At 57.0% G+C, this 19,086-nt stretch overlaps 2 protein-coding genes across 6 annotated transcripts; both read right to left on the minus strand.

Moving 5' to 3' along the window:
* Positions 1-938: 938 nt before the first annotated feature.
* smad10a (SMAD family member 10a) lies at positions 939-15,911 on the minus strand. 5 transcript variants are annotated; one of them, XM_088621429.1, is made up of 12 exons: positions 15,429-15,906; positions 12,335-12,572; positions 8,471-8,645; positions 7,349-7,372; positions 6,192-6,410; positions 5,301-5,462; positions 5,045-5,146; positions 4,908-4,961; positions 4,284-4,467; positions 3,887-4,055; positions 2,224-2,362; positions 939-1,918 (listed from the first exon to the last, which is right to left on the minus strand). In XM_088621429.1, the coding sequence occupies exons 2-12, from the start codon at positions 12,569-12,571 to the stop codon at positions 1,707-1,709; spliced, it is 1,677 nt and encodes a 558-aa protein (XP_088477555.1). In that variant the 5' UTR covers position 12,572; positions 15,429-15,906; the 3' UTR covers positions 939-1,706. The 5 variants fall into 5 exon arrangements, with proteins under 5 accessions (XP_088477555.1, XP_088477557.1, XP_088477554.1 ...); XM_088621431.1 differs by having other exon boundaries at positions 5,045-5,134; positions 12,335-12,575; positions 15,429-15,904; XM_088621428.1 differs by having other exon boundaries at positions 12,335-12,575; positions 15,429-15,903.
* Positions 15,912-16,533: 622 nt separating this feature from the next.
* On the minus strand, positions 16,534-18,799 carry snapin (SNAP associated protein). Its single transcript, XM_088621447.1, has 4 exons — positions 18,587-18,799; positions 18,220-18,266; positions 17,865-17,983; positions 16,534-17,494 (listed from the first exon to the last, which is right to left on the minus strand). The coding sequence occupies exons 1-4, from the start codon at positions 18,700-18,702 to the stop codon at positions 17,387-17,389; spliced, it is 390 nt and encodes a 129-aa protein (XP_088477573.1). The 5' UTR covers positions 18,703-18,799; the 3' UTR covers positions 16,534-17,386.
* Between the last annotated feature and the right edge of the window lie 287 nt (positions 18,800-19,086).

Below are 19,086 nucleotides of genomic sequence, written 5' to 3' on the forward strand. Positions count from 1 at the left end.
TAAAGAACTGAGGTGTCCATTTCAATTAGGTAATTTCTCACCCAGAGCAAGGCTGGAACAGTGTTCCTGGGTCTTTCCTCAAAAGCACTAAGCAGTGGAATGTATTTTACAAGTTTTAAATAAGAAACCACACTTCTTAGTTAACAATGTCCAAAAGTGTGTCAAAACTCTGCAGTCTCTCCCAGTGTCTGGGGGTTTATACTGTGTCTCCTGGTGTCTGGGGGTTTATACTGTGTGTCCCAGTGTCTGGGGGTTTATACTGTGTCTCCCGATGTCTGGGGGGTTTATACTATGTCTCCCGGTGTCTGGGGGTTTATACCGTGTCTCCTGGTGTCTGGGGGTTTATACTGTGTCTCCTGGTGTCTGGGGATTTATACTGTGTGTCCCAGTGTCTGGGGGTTTATACTGTGTCTCCTGGTGTCTGGGGGTTTATACTGTGTCTCCCGGTGTCTGGGGGTTTATACTTTGTGTCCCGGTGTCTAGGGGGTTTATACTGTGTCTCCCATTGTCTGGGGGTTTATACTGTGTCTCCCGGTGTCTGGGGGTTTATACTGTGTCTCCCGGTGTCTGGGGGGTTTATACTGTGTGTCCCGGTGTCTGGGGGTTTATACTGTGTCTCCTGGTGTCTGGGGGTTTATACTGTGTCTCCTGGTGTCTGGGGGTTTATACTGTGTCTCCCGGTGTCTGGGGGTTTATACTGGGTGTCCCGGTGTCTGGGGGTTTATACTGTGTCTCCCGGTGTCTGGGGGTTTATACTGTGTCTCCCGGTGTCTGGGGGTTTATACTGTGTCTCCCGGTGTCTGGGGGTTTATACTGTGTCTCCTGGTGTCTGGGGGTTTATACTGTGTGTCCCAGTGTCTGGGGGTTTATACTGTGTCCTGGGGGCTGGTGATTACTCGTTAAGAGGAGCAGGTTAAGAAATACACAGCAGAAGGAAATGTATCTCAAAGACTTTATTAGTGTGTCCCTTTCGTGTCCTACACTAGAACTGAACCTTTGCTCTCGCCAGGAAGCAGACAGCGCACACGTACTCTCTAACACAGACAAAGCTACAGCGCGAGTGAAAACACTGCTGACTACGTCGTGGCTTAACACCGATTTCAACGTATTGAGGCTTTGGTGAGACTACATATTTTGGCAAAGTGGTATACGATTTTTGGTTAATTAAAGTTTTGGTCCCCAGACTGAGTGCGATCAGGGAGGTCTCGTCCCTGCTCTCCGTTTCTTTTGGTTACAGATGTACCCATGAAGCCCAGCGGCCTTGGGACGGGGCCCTGGACATCCTGGGCAGAGCTCGCCCAGGTCGAGCCCCAGCCAGTCGCTCGGTCTGGTTCTGTGGGAGCAAAGGGGAGGGAGGGGGTGCTGTGTTCCGAGTCTTGTGGTCGGCCCAAGGGTCAGTGCTCCTACTGGGTGCCCAGCCAGGTCAGTTTGGAGGCAGGTTTCTGTTCTTTTCTTTCGGACCAGAACCGGCCAGACCCCGTGCACGGTGCCTGGGTTTGGTTCCCGACCAGTGGTTGTGCGGTACTGACCCAGTAGCCTGCCTTTAGAGGATCTGGACCCAGGTCTGTTGGTGCTGGGGGTGGGGGGGGTCAGCTGTGGGCGAGAGGTTCTGGACCGGGGTCTCAGGTCAGGGCGGCTCGGGTCGGTCACCTGTGTCCGCAGCTCTGACCCAGGTCCCCCTTGGGCGGGAGTTCGCTCCCTGCGGGTCAGTGGGCCGGGCCCGGGTCGGACAGGGGCATGGTGTGCAGGACCTCGTCCAGCAGCTGCAGGGCGCGGTGCAGGTGCACCTCCACCCAGCAGGGGGTGTGCTTGATGCTCTGGCGCGGGTAGTCCGGGCCCCAGCCCTTCACGAAGCTCAGTCTCACGATGCACAGCCTGCGCAGGTCGTCCACTCCGATACCTGCAGCTGCGGACAGGCCTGAGAGACAGACAGGGGGAGAGTGAGAGAGAGAGAGAGACAGGGGGAGAGAGAGAGAGAGAGAGAGAGAGAGAGACAGGGGGAGAGAGAGAGAGAGAGAGAGAGAGAGAGAGAGAATGAGAGAGACAGAATGAGAGAGAGACAGGGGAGAGAGAGAGACAGACAGGTGAAAGAGAGAAAGAGACAGGGGAGAGAGGGGGGGAGAGTGAGAGAGACAGGGGAGAGAGAAAGGGAGACAGGGGAGAGAGAGACACGGGAGAGAGAGAGAGAGACAGGGGAGAGAGGCAGCGGCAGGCAGTACTCACTGATAGCGGGCGCGATACCCCCCACACTGCCCGGCCCAGGGATGTTCCCAGCCACCGCTGCCGCCTGGGCCGCCGCCGCCGCCTGCGCTGTGGCAGCCTGCTGCTGCATCTGTCTGTGGCACTGCCTGAGGTCAAACACCTGCAGAGAGAGAGAGGGGTTAATCCTGCACACACTGCCTGAGGTCAAACACCTGCAGAGAGAGAGAGGGGTTAATCCTGCACACACTGCCTGAGGTCAAACACCTGCAGAGAGAGAGAGGGGTTAATCCTGCACACACTGCCTGAGGTCAAACACCTGCAGAGAGAGAGAGGGGTTAATCCTGCACACACTGCCTGGGGTCAAACACCTGCAGAGAGAGAGAGGGGTTAATCCTGCTCACACTGCCTGAGGTCAAACACCTGCAGAGAGAGAGAGAGAGGGGTTAATCCTGCACACACTGCCTGAGGTCAAACACCTGCAGAGAGAGAGAGGGGTTAATCCTGCACACACTGCCTGAGGTCAAACACCTGCAGAGAGAGAGAGGGGTTAATCCTGCTCACACTGCCTGAGGTCAAACACCTGCAGAGAGAGAGAGAGGGGTTAATCCTGCACACACTGCCTGAGGTCAAACACCTGCAGAGAGAGAGAGAGGGGTTAATCCTGCACACACTGCCTGAGGTCAAACACCTGCAGAGAGAGAGAGGGGTTAATCCTGCACACACTCCCTGAGGTCAAACACCTGCAGAGAGAGAGGGGTTAATCCTGCACACACTGCCTGAGGTCAAACACCTGCAGAGAGAGAGAGGGGTTAATCCTGCACACACTGCCTGAGGTCAAACACCTGCAGAGAGAGAGAGGGGTTAATCCTGCACACACTGCCTGAGGTCAAACACCTGCAGAGAGAGAGAGAGGGGTTAATCCTGCACACACTGCCTGAGGTCAAACACCTGCAGAGAGAGAGAGAGGGGTTAATCTTGCACACACTGCCTGAGGTCAAACACCTGCAGAGAGAGAGAGAGGGGTTAATCCTGCACACACTGCCTGAGGTCAAACACCTGCAGAGAGAGAGAGAGGGGTTAATCTTGCACACACTGCCTGAGGTCAAACACCTGCAGAGAGAGAGAGGGGTTAATCCTGCACACACTGCCTGGGGTCAAACACCTGCAGAGAGAGAGAGGGGTTAATCCTGCACACACTGCCTGGGGTCAAACACCTGCAGAGAGAGAGAGGGGTTAATCCTGCACACACTGCCTGAGGTCAAACACCTGCAGAGAGAGAGAGGGGTTAATCCTGCACACACTGCCTGAGGTCAAACACCTGCAGAGAGAGAGAGGGGTTAATCCTGCACACACTGCCTGAGGTCAAACACCTGCAGAGAGAGAGAGAGGGGTTAATCCTGCACACACTGCCTGGGGTCAAACACCTGCAGAGAGAGAGGGGTTAATCCTGCACACACTGCCTGACGTCAAACACCTGCAGAGAGAGAGGGGTTAATCCTGCACATCCCTTCCCGCTACATCCCCTGTCTCTACCACCAGAGGGCGCCCAAAGAACACACCACAGACACTAATGAGAAGAAGGCACAGCCACAGACAGACACTGCACCATGACCTATGACCGTCTTTAAGTAACGCTGAGAGACACAGGGGGAGCCCCAGAATCTCCCGCTGAAGGGGTCCTCACCTTGATGTAGGCTCCTGGGTAGATCTTGTGCACGGCGTCGCCTGGCGCCCTGCCAGCCTCGCGGTCCAGGTAGTAGCTCTGCACGAAGACGGCGTGATCGCTGAGGCAGCGCATCCAGACATCTCCCTCCCCACGGCACTCCAGCTGCACGCCCTTCCCGATGTGCAGCCTGGGAGACAGGAGGCACGGACAGAGGGGAGCAGTCAGGGAGAGAGGAGACACACACACACCTGGCTCTCTCACTGGCCCCAGACGGCAGACACACACACACACACACACACCTGGCTCTCTCGCTGGCCTCAGACTGCAGACACACACACACACACACACACACACACACACCTGGCTCTCTCGCTGGCCTCAGACTGCAGACACACACACACACACACACACACACCTGGCTCTCTCGCTGGCCTCAGTCCGGTGCACGTTGCTCAGCTGGCCCAGACAGAAGCGGTCTCCGCCAGACGGGTCCACGTAGCCGTCCACAGTGACCACCGGACAGCTGGCCGGCACCTTGAACTGCTCCCCAACCTGCACGTCCATCTCGAAGTAGGAGATGGAGCACCAGAACTCTGGGCCTGGAGAGAGACACACAGGAGCCTGAGCACCAGCAGGGCTGTCTGAACACAGTCTGTCTGTCTGAACCAGAACTCTGGGCCTGGAGAGAGACACACAGGAGCCTGAGCACCAGCAGGGCTGTCTGAACACAGTCTGTCTGAACACAGTCTGTCTGAACCAGAACTCTGGTGCTGGAGAGAGACACACAGGAGACTGAGCACCAGCAGGGCTGTCTGAACACAGTCTGTCTGTCTGAACCAGAACTCTGGTGCTGGAGAGAGACAGACACAGAGCTTTGCTTATCTGTTTGCATATCTTAGTCAGAGTCTTAGATCTTATCTTAGAGCTTGCCTATCTCAGCTTGTCTCCAGGGGAGATGGGAGACAGGGAGACAGGGAGACAGGGAGACAGGGAGACAGGGAGACAGGGAGACAGGGAGAGCAGCAGTACTCATCAGTACCTGGATGGCTGGAGACAGGAGGAGGGAAGGCTGCGGAGTTCTGATGCTGAGACCCTGTAGACCGGAATGAAGTGACATCAGATTAGTGCCGCAGGGGAGTGATAGGCTGGAGGTGCAATGGAGGACTGGAGACTTACAGAAGTGGGCGGGGTGATGAAGGGGGGGCTGGGCGTGGCTCCTCCCATTTTGCTGGGGTCCTACAGGAGTGTAGGCGGCTGTGCTACTGCCTGTCCAGGTCGCTGCCATGGATGGGAGAGGGAGAGAGGGAGAGAGGGCACGGTTGTGAGCTCACTCGTGCCTGCGCAGTTCACTCTCTCACACTGGGACACACTGACACGCGAGCACACCGAGACAGCGTCTCCACGACAGCACAGCCTCGAACCCGGGACTCACTGTGGAAGCTGCTCTGGGGCTGGCTGTGCGTGGGGGTGCTGTAGCCGTTCTGGGAGGGGGCGGAGGGAGGCGGCGTGGGCGCCATCGTCTGGGGCGGAGCGGGCGGTGCGATCTGCAGGAGTCCCTCGCTGTGAGCAGGCAAGGGCAGCATGGAGCTGGAGGCTGAGAGAGACAGAGGGACAGGAGGAGAGAGAGGAGCGAGAGAGAGGGACAGGAGGAGAGAGAGGAGCGAGAGAGAGGGACAGGAGGAGAGAGAGGAGCGAGAGAGAGGGACAGGAGGAGAGAGAGGAGCAAGAGAGAGGAGCGAGAGAGAGGGACAGAGAGCAGCGAGAGAGAGGGACAGGAGGAGAGAGAGGAGGAGAGAGAGGGACAGGAGGAGAGAGAGGAGCGAGAGAGAGGGACAGGAGGAGAGAGAGGAGGAGAGAGAGGGAGAGAGGGAGAGGGACAGGAGGAGAGAGAGGAGCAAGAGAGAGGAGGAGAGAGAGGGAGAGAGGGAGAGGGACATGAGGACAGAGAGCAGCGAGAGAGAGGGACAGGAGGAGAGAGAGGAGCGAGAGAGAGTGACAGGAGGAGAGAGAGGAGCGAGAGAGAGGAGGAAAGAGAGAAGAAGACAGAGACAGAGGGAGAGACAGGAGGAGAGAGAGGAGAGTAAAGAGGGGTGAGAGAGGCAGGAGGAGACACAAGCAGAGGGAGAGACAGGAGGAGAGGGAAGGAAACACAGGAGGAGAGCCAGGGAGGAGAGAGATAGTAAAGAGAGAGGAGGAGAGAGACAGGGAGACAGAGAAGGAGAAAACACCGTGATTCACTGATCATCATAGTACAACTGTAAATCTGAGTGAACGGAGGAGAGAGGAGAGAGATACATTCGGTGTCTACACGCTGCCTGCTCACCTGGGGGCGACAGGGGGAGGCTGGGGTACAGGCCGCCGGGCGGGGGGGCGCGGGGCGGCTCGGGGGACAGCTGCAGGGGGGGCAGGGGCTGTCCATAGTGCTCCGGGGGGGGCAGCTTCAGCCCCACGTGCTCGGGCGGGGGGGGCAGGCCTGGGGGGGCGCTGTCCATCTGGATGCAGTCGTGGATAAACTCCTCCTTAATCAGGCGGCCGGGGGGCGCTGGGGAGACAGCGGACGTGGGGTCAAAGGTTAAACTCAACACTGCGCTGAGGCCGAGCTGGACCGAGCTGGACTAGGGTGTTCACGCTGAGCAGGAAGGCAAACAACATGCCAGTACAGACCTATCTGACTCAGGGGAGGCTGTGCTCAAGCTGTATAACACACTCATGCATTTAGCACAATTCCAGCAACTGCTGGAGCCGGACTCTATCCCAGCAAGCAACAGGTGCAAGGCAGGGTACACCCTGGGCAGGACGCCAGTCCATCACACACACTCACTCCAGGGCCAGTTTTCCCAGAAGCCAATCAGCCCACCAGCAAGTCTGTGGGCCACAGAAGGAAGCCAGAGCACCTGGATGAAACCCACAGGAAGCCGGGGAGAACATGCAAACTCCACACAGACAGCAGCCCAGGTTTCTGGAATTGAACCCAGAGCCCCAGCGCTGGCCAGGGAAGAGCAGCCGGATACATTCTGGAGCTGAAGGGACTGAACATCGCTGACAGGCTGGAGGAACTGAGTCTCTTCAGTCCGGAGAGAGGACTAGGAGGTGACCTGCGATCCTCACAGACGCCGAGACAGCCAGCAGGCTTCTTCAGAATCAGCAGCGAAACACCAACCAGGGGACACAAGAAGCCAATAATTTACACAGAGGGCGGCGGGGGCGTGGAACAGGCTGCCCAGCCACGTTGCCGGATTCTTTGCAGAAGCAGCTGGCCGAGACGCTGGATCAACGTGCTTCTAGCTACCCAACGCGCTGGAGGGGCCGGAGGGCTCCCGTCCTGTGTCACCACTCCGGCCATCGTGAGTTTCACTCGCTCTTTCGGGGACCCAGACACTTCGGAGTTTGGGGTGTCCGCGGGGCATGTGGGGGCGGGGGGAGGTCAGGGCTCCCACTGCGACTACCGGAGTTGAGAATGTCAGTTTCTGCCACACTCACCTGTGTTCTGCAGGCTGAGACCTGCTTCAGAGAAAAAGGAGAGAGAGGGACAGAGAGAGAGGCTGGGTTACTCACAGCAGCGCACAACGGCATCCTCAGGCCTGAGAGGGGGACAGACCACAGCAGGTGAGCTGACCGCTGACCGCTGACCGCTGACCACTGTACTGCCACACCCCCTGCTTGTTACCCCATCTCCACCCTCCTCTTCCTCCTCTGACACCTGCACTGTCAGGATCAGACTGGACCGGTGATCTCTGGACTGTAGGGTTACAGTGTGACCCAGACTGGACCAGTGATCTCTGGACTGTAGGGTTACAGTGTGACCCAGACTGGACCAGTGATCTCTGGACTGTAGGGTTACAGTGTGACCCAGACTGGACATGCGATCTCTGGACTGTAGGGTTACAGTGTGACCCAGACTGGACCAGTGATCTCTGGACTGTAGGGTTACAGTGTGACCCAGCCCAGACTGGACCAGTGATCTCTGGACTGTAGGGTTACAGTGTGACCCGGCCCAGACTGGACCAGTGATCTCTGGACTGTAGGGTTACAGTGTGACCCAGACTGGACCAGTGATCTCTGGACTGTAGGGTTACAGTGTGACCCGGCCCAGACTGGACCAGTGATCTCTGGACTGTAGGGTTACAGTGTGACCCAGACCGGACCAGTGATCTCTGGACTGTAGGGTTACAGTGTGACCCAGACTGGACCAGTGATCTCTGGACTGTAGGGTTACAGTGTGACCCAGACTGGACTAGTGATCCCTGGACTGTAGGCTTACAGTGTGACCCAGACTGGACCAGTGATCTCTGGACTGTAGGGTTACAGTGTGACCCAGACTGGACCAGTGATCTCTGGACTGTAGGGTTACAGTGTGACCCAGACTGGACAGGACCAGTGATCTCTAGACTATGCCCTGTGTCTCTGCCTGTGTGAGTTCACTGGGGAACTGGGGCGCCCCACACCAATGTTTGTGTGTGTGTTTCCACTGGGAATTTGGGGTGCACCATACCAATGTTTGTGTCTTTGTGTGTGTGTCCAGTGGGGATTTGGGGTGCGCCATACCGATGTTTGTGTCTTTGTGTGTGTGTGTGTCCACTGGGGATTTGGGGCGCACCATACCGATGCCGGGTGACACCACTCTCTCGTAGTGGTAGGGGTTGACGCAGACGTTGTCGTATTTGAGGTCGAAGGCGAACTGGCAGAACTTGACATGTTTCAGTTCGTTCTTGTGCAGGTCGGGCCAGCGCCACAGCCGAGCGTAGATCACATGGGGAAACCCCTTCCGCCCAGCCACCTTGAGAGAGAGAGAGAGAGAGAGAGGGGTTACTGCACCCAGCAGACAGCACAACACACAGTCTGGGCTGGGTCACACTGCAACCCTACAGTCCAGAGATCACTGGTCCAGTCTGGGTCACACTGTAACCCTACAGTCCAGAGATCACTGGTCCAGTCTGGGTCACACTGCAACCCTACAGTCCAGAGATCACTGGTCCAGTCTGGGTCACACTGCAACCCTACAGTCCAGAGATCACTGGTCCAGTCTGGGTCACACTGCAACCCTACAGTCCAGAGATCGCTGGTCCAGTCTGGGTCACACTGTAACCCTACAGTCCAGAGATCACTGGTCCAGTCTGGGTCACACTGTAACCCTACAGTCCAGAGATCGCTGGTCCAGTCTGGGTCACACTGTAACCCTACAGTCCAGAGATCACTGGTCCAGTCTGGGCCGGGTCACACTGTAACCCTACAGTCCAGAGATCACTGGTCCAGTCTGGGTCACACTGCAACCCTACAGTCCAGAGATCACTGGTCCAGTCTGGGTCACACTGCAACCCTACAGTCCAGAGATCGCTGGTCCAGTCTGGGTCACACTGTAACCCTACAGTCCAGAGATCACTGGTCCAGTCTGGGCCGGGTCACACTGTAACCCTACAGTCCAGAGATCACTGGTCCAGTCTGGGCTGGGTCACACTGTAACGCTTCAGTCCAGAGATCACTGGTCCAGTCTGGGTCACACTGTAACCCTACAGTCCAGAGATCGCTGGTCCAGTCTGGGTCACACTGTAACCCCACAGTCCAGAGATCGCTGGTCCAGTCTGGGCTGGGTCACACTGTAACCCTACAGTCCAGAGATCGCTAGTCCAGTCTGGGTCACACTGTAAGCCTACAGTCCAGAGATCACTGGTCCAGTCTGGGCCGGGTCAAACTATAGCCCCACAGTCCAGAGATCGCTGGTCCAGTCTGGGTCACACTGTAACCCTACAGTCCAGAGATCGCTGGTCCAGTCTGGGTCAGGTCACAGAGGAAGAGGAGCTGTTGTCCTGACAGTGCAGGTGTCAGAGGAGGAGAACTGCACCCCCTGTGTCTGCCCAGGGCTCCTGCAGTCTGTGTGTGTGCTGTCAGTGGGAGTTGTCAGTCCTCAGCTCTGCTGTGGGGCTGCAGTGTGGAAGAGGAGCTGTTGTCCTGACAGTGTGGGTGTCACAGGATGAAGAGGAGGGTGTTATCTTCATCTCTCCAGTGCTGGAGCGGTGTGAGGGGGCTGTCCCAGTTTGTTTGCTGGGAGAATTTGCTGTGGGGGTGTATTGACTGGGAAAATGTTGGTTCACTCCTTTGGAAGCCCTACAGTGATCCAGCAGGATGCTGCAGAGATCAATAATCTTTGAAAACACTTCACAGATCAATAAACACTTCATAGAACAAGTGGGGATTTTAAACTAAATGAGAGATAGAGAGGACTGAGGGCAAGAGAAAGGAAAGATCCAAAAGAGAAACAAGAGAGAGGGAGAGAGGGGAGAGAGAGAGGAGAGAGAGGAGAGAGAGAGAGGAGAGAGGGGAGAGAGAGGGGAGAGGGGAGAGAGGCAGAGCGAGGCAGAGATGGGGGAGTTAATCCAATATACCAGGGCCGACTGGAGCCAGGCTGCTGAGTAACTACAGCAGAGATGTCACCCACCCTGACACTGGAGAGAGAGGGGAGGAGAAAGAGGGGAGAGAGGAGGAGAAAGAGGAGGAGAGAGAGCCTAACAGTTCACCATGTGCCTCCCGTCACAGTCTGAGAAACACAGTGACAGTATGCAATAGTAACGTCATCCTCTCGTCCGGAATGCTTGCAAATGCTAATTCTGATCATAACAGAATAATACAACTGTTCATAAGATGATGATAACAGAACAGAGAGAGGAAGAAGAGAGGGAAAATAGGAGGAGATGGAGAAAGAGACACACACACACGCCCACGCGCGCGCACACACACACACAGAGACAGACGGGCTTAACTTAAACCTGCCCCCTTCCTGTGTCTCAGACAAAACAACCCCGTCTTGTGCCCCTCCCTCCTGCCCCGGCGGGGGAGGGGCAGGCAGGCGGGAGCCGTGCTCTCAGTCCGAACCAGCTGCACACAGAGCACAGCAGCACAGACACACACTGACACACACTGACACAGCAGCACAGGCCCCGACACACACTGACACACACTGACACAGCAGCACAGACGCCCCGACACACACTGACACACACTGACACAGCAGCACAGACGCCCCGACACACACTGACACAGCAGCACAGACACACTGACACACACTGACACAGCAGCACAGACGCCCCGACACACACTGACACACACTGACACAGCAGCACAGACGCCCCGACACACACTGACACACACTGACACAGCAGCACAGACGCCCCGACACACACTGACACAGCAGCACAGACACACACTGACACACACTGACACAGCAGCACAGACGCCCCGACACACACTGACACACACTGACACAGCAGCACAGACGCCCCGACACACACTGACACAGCAGCACAGACACACTGACACAGCAGCACAGGCCCTGACACACACTGACACAGCAGCACAGGCCCCGACACACACTGACACAGCAGCACAGGCCCCGACACACACTGACACAGCAGCACAGACACCCCGACACACACTGACACACACTGACACAGCAGCACAGACACCCCGACACACACTGACACAGCAGCACAGACACACACTGACACACACTGACACACACTGACACACACTGACACACACTGACACACACTGACACAGCAGCACAGACGCCCCGACACACACTGACACACACTGACACACACTGACACAGCAGCACAGACACCCCGACACACACTGACACTGACACACAGTGACACACACTGACACACACTGACACACACTGACACAGCAGCACAGACACACACTGACACAGCAGCACAGACACACACTGACACAGCAGCACAGACGCCTCTGTCTCTCTCAGTGTGTGGGGGTGTGTATGAACCCCTCTGTCTCTCTCAGTGTGTGGGGGTGTGTATGAACCCCTCTGTCTCTCAGTGTGGGGGTGTGTGTGAACCCCTCTGTCTCTCTCAGTGTGTGGGGTGTGTATGAACCCCTCTGTCTCTCTCAGTGTGTGGGGGTGTGTATGAACCCCTCTGTCTCTCTCAGTGTGTGGGGTGTGTATGAACCCCTCTGTCTCTCTCAGTGTGTGGGGGTGTGTATGAACCCCTCTGTCTCTCTCAGTGTGTGGGGTTGTGTATGAACCCCTCTGTCTCTCTCAGTGTGTGGGGGTGTGTGTGAACCCCTCTGTCTCTCTCAGTGTGTGGGGGTGTGTATGAACCCCTCTGTCTCTCTCAGTGTGGGGGTGTGTGTGAACCCCTCTGTCTCTCTCAGTGTGGGGGGGTGTGTATGAACCCCTCTGTCTCTCTCAGTGTGGGGGTGTGTGTGAACCCCTCTGTCTCTCTCAGTGGGGGGGTGTGTATGAACCCCTCTGTCTCTCTCAGTGTGTGGGGGTGTGTGTGTGAACCCCTCTGTCTCTCTCAGTGTGTGGGGGTGTGTGTGTGAACCCCTCTGTCTCTCTCAGTGTGGGGGTGTGTGTGAACCCCTCTCTGTCTCTATGTTACTCGCACCCTGAGCGCAGAGGGGTGGAGGTGAGGGGGAGACCTGGTCGATAGAAGATATCGTGTCTCGTACCTGCAGCCGGCCGTCCAGCGTCCTCTGGATGGTCACACACTTGCTGGGGTGAACCCCGTTGGTGGTGATGGCAGTGATGAGCGAGTCCAGCTCGTCCTTCTTCTCCTTCAGCTTCTTGACCAGGCTCTCGATGGCGCGCTTGGCGAAGCCCTCGTTCTCGCCGCCCTGCCGGTGGCACATGAGGCTGTGCACGATGCTGAGGCAGGCGTCGCTGCTGCTGGGGGCGCTCACCGACATCCTGCTGCAGAGAGAGAGGGGCTCATACAGACACGCGCTGCGCACACCCACAGCACCAGGGCCGCTCTAGAGCCGCAGGACCCCACAGGGCCGCTCTAGAGCTGCAGGACCCCACAGCGGAGCTCTAGAGGCGCAAGGCCCCACAGGGCCACAGGACCCCACAGGGCCGCTCTAGAGGCGCAGGACCCCACGGGGCCGCTCTAGAGGCGCAGGACCCCACGGGGCCGCTCTAGAGGCGCAGGACCCCACGGGGCCGCTCTAGAGGCGCAGGACCCCACGGGGCCCCTCTAGAGCCGCAGGACCCCACAGCGGAGCTCTAGAGCCGCAGGACCCCACGGGGCCGCTCTAGAGGCGCAGGACCCCACAGGGCCGCTCTAGAGGCGCAGGACCCCACAGGGCAGCTCTAGAGCCGCAGGACCCCACAGCGGAGCTCTAGAGCCGCAGGACCCCACGGGGCCGCTCTAGAGGCGCAGGACCCCACGGGGCCGCTCTAGAGCCGCAGGACCCCACAGGGCCGCTCTAGAGCCGCAGGACCCCACGGGGCCGCTCTAGAGCCGCAGGACCCCACGGGGCCGCTCTAGAGGCGCAGGACCCCACGGGGCCGCTCTAGAGGCGCAGGACCCCACGGGGCCGCTCTAGAGGCGCAGGACCCCACGGGGCCGCTCTAGAGCCGCAGGACCCCACGGGGCCGCTCTAGAGCCGCAGGACCCCACAGCGCAGCTCTAGAGCCGCAGGACCCCACAGGGCCGCTCTAGAGGCGCAGGACCCCACAGGGCCCCTCTAGAGGCGCAGGACCCCACAGGGCCGCTCTAGAGGCGCAGGACCCCACAGGGCCGCTCTAGAGGCGCAGGACCCCACAGGGCCCCTCTAGAGGCGCAGGACCCCACAGGGCCGCTCTAGAGGCGCAGGACCCCACAGGGCCGCTCTATAGTTACAGTACAGTAAAGCTCTAGAGCTACCGGACAACATGGTATAACTCTACAGCTCCAGTACAGCAATAGAGCTACAGGATAGCACAGTACAGCTCTAGAGCTCCAGTACAGCTCTACAGCTCCAGGACAGCTCTAGAGCTACAGGACAACACAGTACAGCTCTAGGACAGCTCTACAGCTCCAATACAGCACAGTACAGCTCTAGAGCTCCAGGACAGCACAGTACAGCTCTAGAGCTCCAGGACAGCTCTAGAGCTACAGGACAGCACAGTACAGCTCTAGGACAGCTCTACAGCTCCAATACAGCACAGTACAGCTCTAGAGCTCCAGGACAGCACAGTACAGCTCTACAGCTCCAGGACAGCACAGTACAGCTCTACAGCTCCAGGACAGCTCTAGAGCTACAGGACAGCACAGTACAGCTCTAGAGCTACATGACAGCTCTTGACTGTTCCGACAGTTCTCAAGCTACTGTACAGGACTGCACAGTCGATCTGCAGCACATTTCTGAAGCTACAGTGCAGTGTGGTTCAATTCCAGAACTACATCATATCATGTTAAAGGTCTTGTTCTACAGGACAGTTCTAGAGCTACCGTAGATTTCTACAACTGCTGCACAGGTCCAGAGTTACAGTGCACATGTCTGCACTGCAAATGTGTCCAGAGGCAGAGGTGTCAAAGCAATTAGTGTGTCCTGAACAGAACCCAGGACTGAAGGTATGTCAGGAGCACAGTACAGTGCAGTACAGCCCAGTGAGATCAGGGTAAAAGCACAGTACAGTGCAGTAAAGCCCAGTGAGATCAGGGTAAAAGCACAGTACAGTGCAGTACAGCCCAGTGAGATCAGGGTAAAAGCACAGTACAGTGCAGTGAAGGCCAGTGAGATCAGGGTAAAAGCACAGTACAGTGCAGTGAAGCCCAGTGAGATCAGGGTAAAAGCACAGTCCAGTGCAGTACAGCCCAGTGGGATCAGGGTAAAAGCACAGTACAGCCCAGTGAGATCAGGGTAAAAGCACAGTACAGTAAAGCCCAGTGCGATCAGGGTAAAAGCACAGTACAGGCCAGTGCGATCAGGGTAAAAGCACAGGACAGTGCAGTGAAGCCCAGTGAGATCAGGGTAAAAGCACAGTACAGTGCAGTAAAGCCCAGTGAGATCAGGGTAAAAGCACAGTACAGTGCAGTGAAGCCCAGTGAGATCAGGGTAAAAGCACAGTCCAGTGCAGTACATCCCAGTGGGATCAGGGTAAAAGCACAGTACAGCCAGTGAGATCAGGGTAAAAGCACAGTACAGTAAAGCCCAGTGAGATCAGGGTAAAAGCACAGTACAGGCCAGTGCGATCAGGGTAAAAGCACAGGACAGTGCAGTGAAGCCCAGTGAGATCAGGGTAAAAGCACAGTACAGTGCAGTGAAGCCCAGTGGGATCAGGGTAAAAGCACAGTACAGTGCAGTATAGCCCAGTGAGATCAGGGTAAAAGCACAGTACAGTATAGCCCTGTGGGAGAGGCAGATACAGTTAGCACGACAGAGACAGGCAGGCAGAGGTTTAGACTGAGACGGAGATACAGAGTGTCTTAACTTCGCCTGGCTCGGGCCCTCTGGTGACTGAAAACCCTCGAACTGTTCTGAACTTCACTTCAGCGAGCGAAGGGCTGGATTTATATATTTCCAGCCCAAAACCCGGCCATCTGACGAGCGCGGAGGAGCGGGATCGCAGTCGGTACCGGCACCGCGGCACCGCTCTTCTGACGACAAGCTCCGGTCCAAGCCGGGGGCGGACTGTTTCTGAATGTCTCGGACTGAGTCCTACACCTCGGGGCCAGCGATTGGAGGCAGAAACGCGACGCGGGCGGGAGAACGGTTAATGACGGGAATATCGATCACTGCAAGAGAAGTCAATCAATCGATCAATTTTAAAAGGCATTACTTTCACATCGGTGTGGCACAGCAGCGCGACAGCAGAAAGTGGCGCAGGGAACCCCGATCGGTCTTCTTCCCCCCTCTCTGCTGTGCCCGATCCCAGTCCTCCGTGTCTCAGCCTCTCCGACTCCAGCCGGGCATCCTGCAGCTCCTCGCGCTCGCTACAAAAACAAAGGGAGAGACGCCGTGCGCGTGAGTGTCTCGGCGGTCGCCAGCCAATGGCAGCGCGGCTCTGAGGCCGGGCCGCCCACGCCCGGGCCAATGGCGAGCCGCCTCTCAGCCGCTCGAGCCCCGGGGTCTGTCTGGGTCGCGGCGTGACTGACAGGTCGGGCGGCGGAGTCCCGGCTGTTTTTTTAAGGTGGCGCCGTGGAGATTACCACGCCCGGCCCCTCCGCCCTCCCCGTCTCCTCTCTCCTTCCCTATCCTCTCCCCCCGTCCTTCTGTCCCCATCGTCAGCTGTTCTGCCTGTCCTCTCCTGCCACCCTCCTCTCCCTCTGCTCCCCTCTCCTGCCCCCTCCTCTCACTCTGCTCCCCTCTCCTCTCCTGCCCCCCTCCTCTCACTCCTCTCCCTCTGCTCCCCTCTCCTGCCCCCCTCCTCTCTCCTCTCACTCTGCTCCCCTCTCCTCTCCTGCCCCCTCCTCTCCCTCTGCTCCCCTCTCCTGCCCCCTCCTCTCACTCCTCTCTTCTCACTCTGCTCCCCTCTCCTGCCCCCTCCTCTCACTCCCCTCTCCTGCCCCCCTCCTCTCACTCTGCTCCTCTCCTCTCCTGCCCCCCTCCTCTCACTCCTCTCCCTCTGCTCCCCTCTCCCACCCCCTCCTCTCTCCTCTCACTCTGCTCCCCTCTCCTCTTCTGTCCCCTCCTCTCACTCCTCTCTTCTCTCCCCCTCCTCTCTCCTCTCCTATCCCCATCTCCTCCCACTCCTCTCCATGTCTCTCCTATCCCTCTCTCCTCTCACTCCGCTCCGCTCCATGTCTCTCCTATCCCCCTCTCCATGTCTCTCCTTTCTCTCAGGGAGGGGTCAAAGGTCAGGGAGCAGCTCCCAGAAGCCCAAGCAGCAAAGATCCGACATCACACGAGTTCTTGAAAATAAAGCACAGCTGCTCGGACCCATGTCGACTCAAACAGGAACAGGTTTATTCACAAGACATTGCCATACATCCTGCACGCGCCCCGACAAACGAACAGACGATCAGTCCCATCTCCAGCGCCCGGAGCGCAGCACCAGTTCCTCCCACAGTGCACCAGAGGGCGGAGACGTCCTCTTCCTTCTTCCTGTCCCGCCCGAGTTGTCCTCACACCCGGGGCTGCGGCGCTGCTCCAATGGGCCCGCACGCCCCGGCGCTTCCAAACCCGGGTTCGACACCATGGCGGAGGCGAACTCGACGCCAGCTGACCTCTACACTACAGCTGCATAGCAGGGCCAGCCGGACTGAAACAAAGCTCAATTCATCTCGTGTCTGGATCACACAGGCTCTGCATCCCATTTGCAAAACTGCATAGTGCAAAATATATATTTTATTTTAATAAATGCAAATTAAACTGCTAATAGTAAACAGCAGGACAGTTTACAGCCCGTCTGTGTGGGGCCCTTCACTGAAGAGCAACACTGCCACCCGGTGGTGAGCATCAGTAACTACAGCCCAGACACAGCAGCTTGTTGGCAGTGTTGCGTGTGTGGGAGTCCTGCTGTCGATGCGGGAGGAGCAGGGCCCCCCGGCCCCCCGGTGGAAGTCAGCCCCGGGTCTATAGATCTACAAATCTCTGGGAGTGTGCGTGTCCTCACACAGACAGGCAAACGGATGTCCAGTGGCACGTGTCAGTGTGAGCAAGTCTCAGTGCATCACGGTGCTCAAGTCTGTGCGTCTGGGAGAGTGGCAGTGTGCGAGTGTGTGTTGGTGCATATGTGTGTGTCTCACTGTGTGATGTTGTGTGTTGGTGTGAGTTTGTGTGTGTGTCTGTGCACTGCTATGGCTTGCTGGGAGAGCGTGGCACGAATGCTCCAGTTGTTTCCAGCATGGTCTTCCTGCGCGCCGTCTCCTTCGCAACGCTGTGATTGAGTCGCCGCAGTCGCTCCTAGGAAAGAGAGAGTAACCGAGTCAGACCGAATCGGACCGCATGCAGAACCGACACCAACCCAACACAGACAGCTGAGAGTGTAAGAGTGTCAGGACACAGGGTCCACACCCCACTCTTACTGACAGTGTCCTGGGGTCTAGCGACCAGTAGTCAGGACACCAGGGTCCACACCCCACTCTTACTGACAGTGTCCTGGGGTCTGTAGTGACCAGTAGTCAGGACACAGGGTCCAAACCCCACTCTTACTGACAGTGTCCTGGGGTCTGTAGTGACCAGTAGTCAGGACACCAGGGTCCACACCCCACTCTTACTGACAGTGTCCTGGGGTCTGTAGTGACCAGTAGTCAGGACACCAGTGTTATCTGACCTGTGCGTTCTGCAGGATGTTGTTGACAAGCACAACCCGGCGCCGAGCATTCAACAACTTCTTCACATAAGGATCCAGGTCTAGCGCCACCTTCTGGTGATCGTTGATCCTGCACAGCTCTGAGAGAGAAAGAGAGATTTCAGAGCTAACCTCCAACCTCATACATCAACACTCTATCATCATCATCATCATCATCAGAGCTGGAGAGTCAGTGTACAGACACTCAGTCCAGCTCCTCTGTATCTTCACATTAACACTCCTTCATCATCATCAGAGCTGGAGAGTCACTGTACAGACACTCAGTCCAGCTCCTCTGTATCTTCACATTAACACTACGAAGACAGTCTTCTCTTACCTGTGGCCAGATTATCAATGTGTTCGCGAAGCTCCACCTGACTCTCCCTGAAATCACAACAGCAGGAATATTACAACTGCCCAGGACTTCACTCATCAACACATCTTGCCTGAGACGAGCGAGACTTCAGTCCACTCCACTACGAACGAAATTACTTCGCTAACCCCCCTGTCATCTGCCCTTCGCCGCTGTGGAATGCAAATTCATCGCGCCAGTGGTTCGCTGTCATACTTATTGTTATTTCCGGGCTGTCGGGGGAGGCTACATCACGGGGCGATCGGCCCGCCAGCCACAAAAGCCGATGTCACCAGCGGTGACAGCCCTCCCCCCCATCTGCCGCCGACAGAAGACTGATTTGCCCCCTTACCTCACTGAGTGCACATGCATGTCGAGCTGCTGCACGGCGGGTTTGAGCAAATCCAGCAGCCCCTCGGCGATGGCATCCTTTCCTGACGGAGTCTCTATCACGGCGACTGCGGCCATTCCGGCGAAGCCTTCAACTGAGCCGACTGGGAAATGTAGTCCTGAGTGGCAATGTTTGTAGGCCCGACATGAGGAGTGCGCTGCTATGACCCTTGGGAAGTGGAGTCTTCGCGTTTTCGGACAACGGTGGAATGAATGGCGAGGCGGCGGAAGTGGTGGACAGGAAATATAGACAAACCTGTCATGGTGACGCAATAACACGAGATGCATGGTGGGATGCGGAGTTCAATTTATTCCTAACCAAGTACCTAGAAACCCTTTTATTCAGAACTAAGGAGTCAAAAGGAGACTATATCGTTTGATTTATACTATTCCATTTTCTTGCTGTTTTTAAATAGCGTTTGTTTTGTTACCAGAAAAGATTGAACTTGATTTTAAACACTG

The sequence above is a fragment of the Lepisosteus platostomus genome, chromosome 26 (genome assembly GCF_059453375.1).
Source record: "Lepisosteus platostomus isolate fLepPlt1 chromosome 26, fLepPlt1.hap1, whole genome shotgun sequence".
Lineage (NCBI taxonomy): Eukaryota > Metazoa > Chordata > Actinopteri > Semionotiformes > Lepisosteidae > Lepisosteus > Lepisosteus platostomus.

Bases quoted from the DNA above. Each gene is read 5' to 3' on its own strand.
- smad10a (XM_088621429.1), bottom strand. From the start codon at position 12,571: ATGTCGGTGAGCGCCCCCAGCAGCAGCGACGCCTGCCTCAGCATCGTG. The intron at 7,373-8,470 runs GTATGGTGCGCC...TTTTCTCTGAAG, and splicing joins AGTGGTGTCACCCGGCATCG to CAGGTCTCAGCCTGCAGAAC. The intron at 5,147-5,300 runs GTGAGTCCCGGG...CATCCATGGCAG, and splicing joins GCCCCAGAGCAGCTTCCACA to CGACCTGGACAGGCAGTAGC.
- snapin (XM_088621447.1), bottom strand. From the start codon at position 18,702: ATGGCCGCAGTCGCCGTGATAGAGACTCCGTCAGGAAAGGATGCCATC. The intron at 18,267-18,586 runs GTAAGGGGGCAA...TTGTGATTTCAG, and splicing joins ATGCATGTGCACTCAGTGAG to GGAGAGTCAGGTGGAGCTTC. The intron at 17,984-18,219 runs GTAAGAGAAGAC...TTTCTCTCTCAG, and splicing joins CATTGATAATCTGGCCACAG to AGCTGTGCAGGATCAACGAT.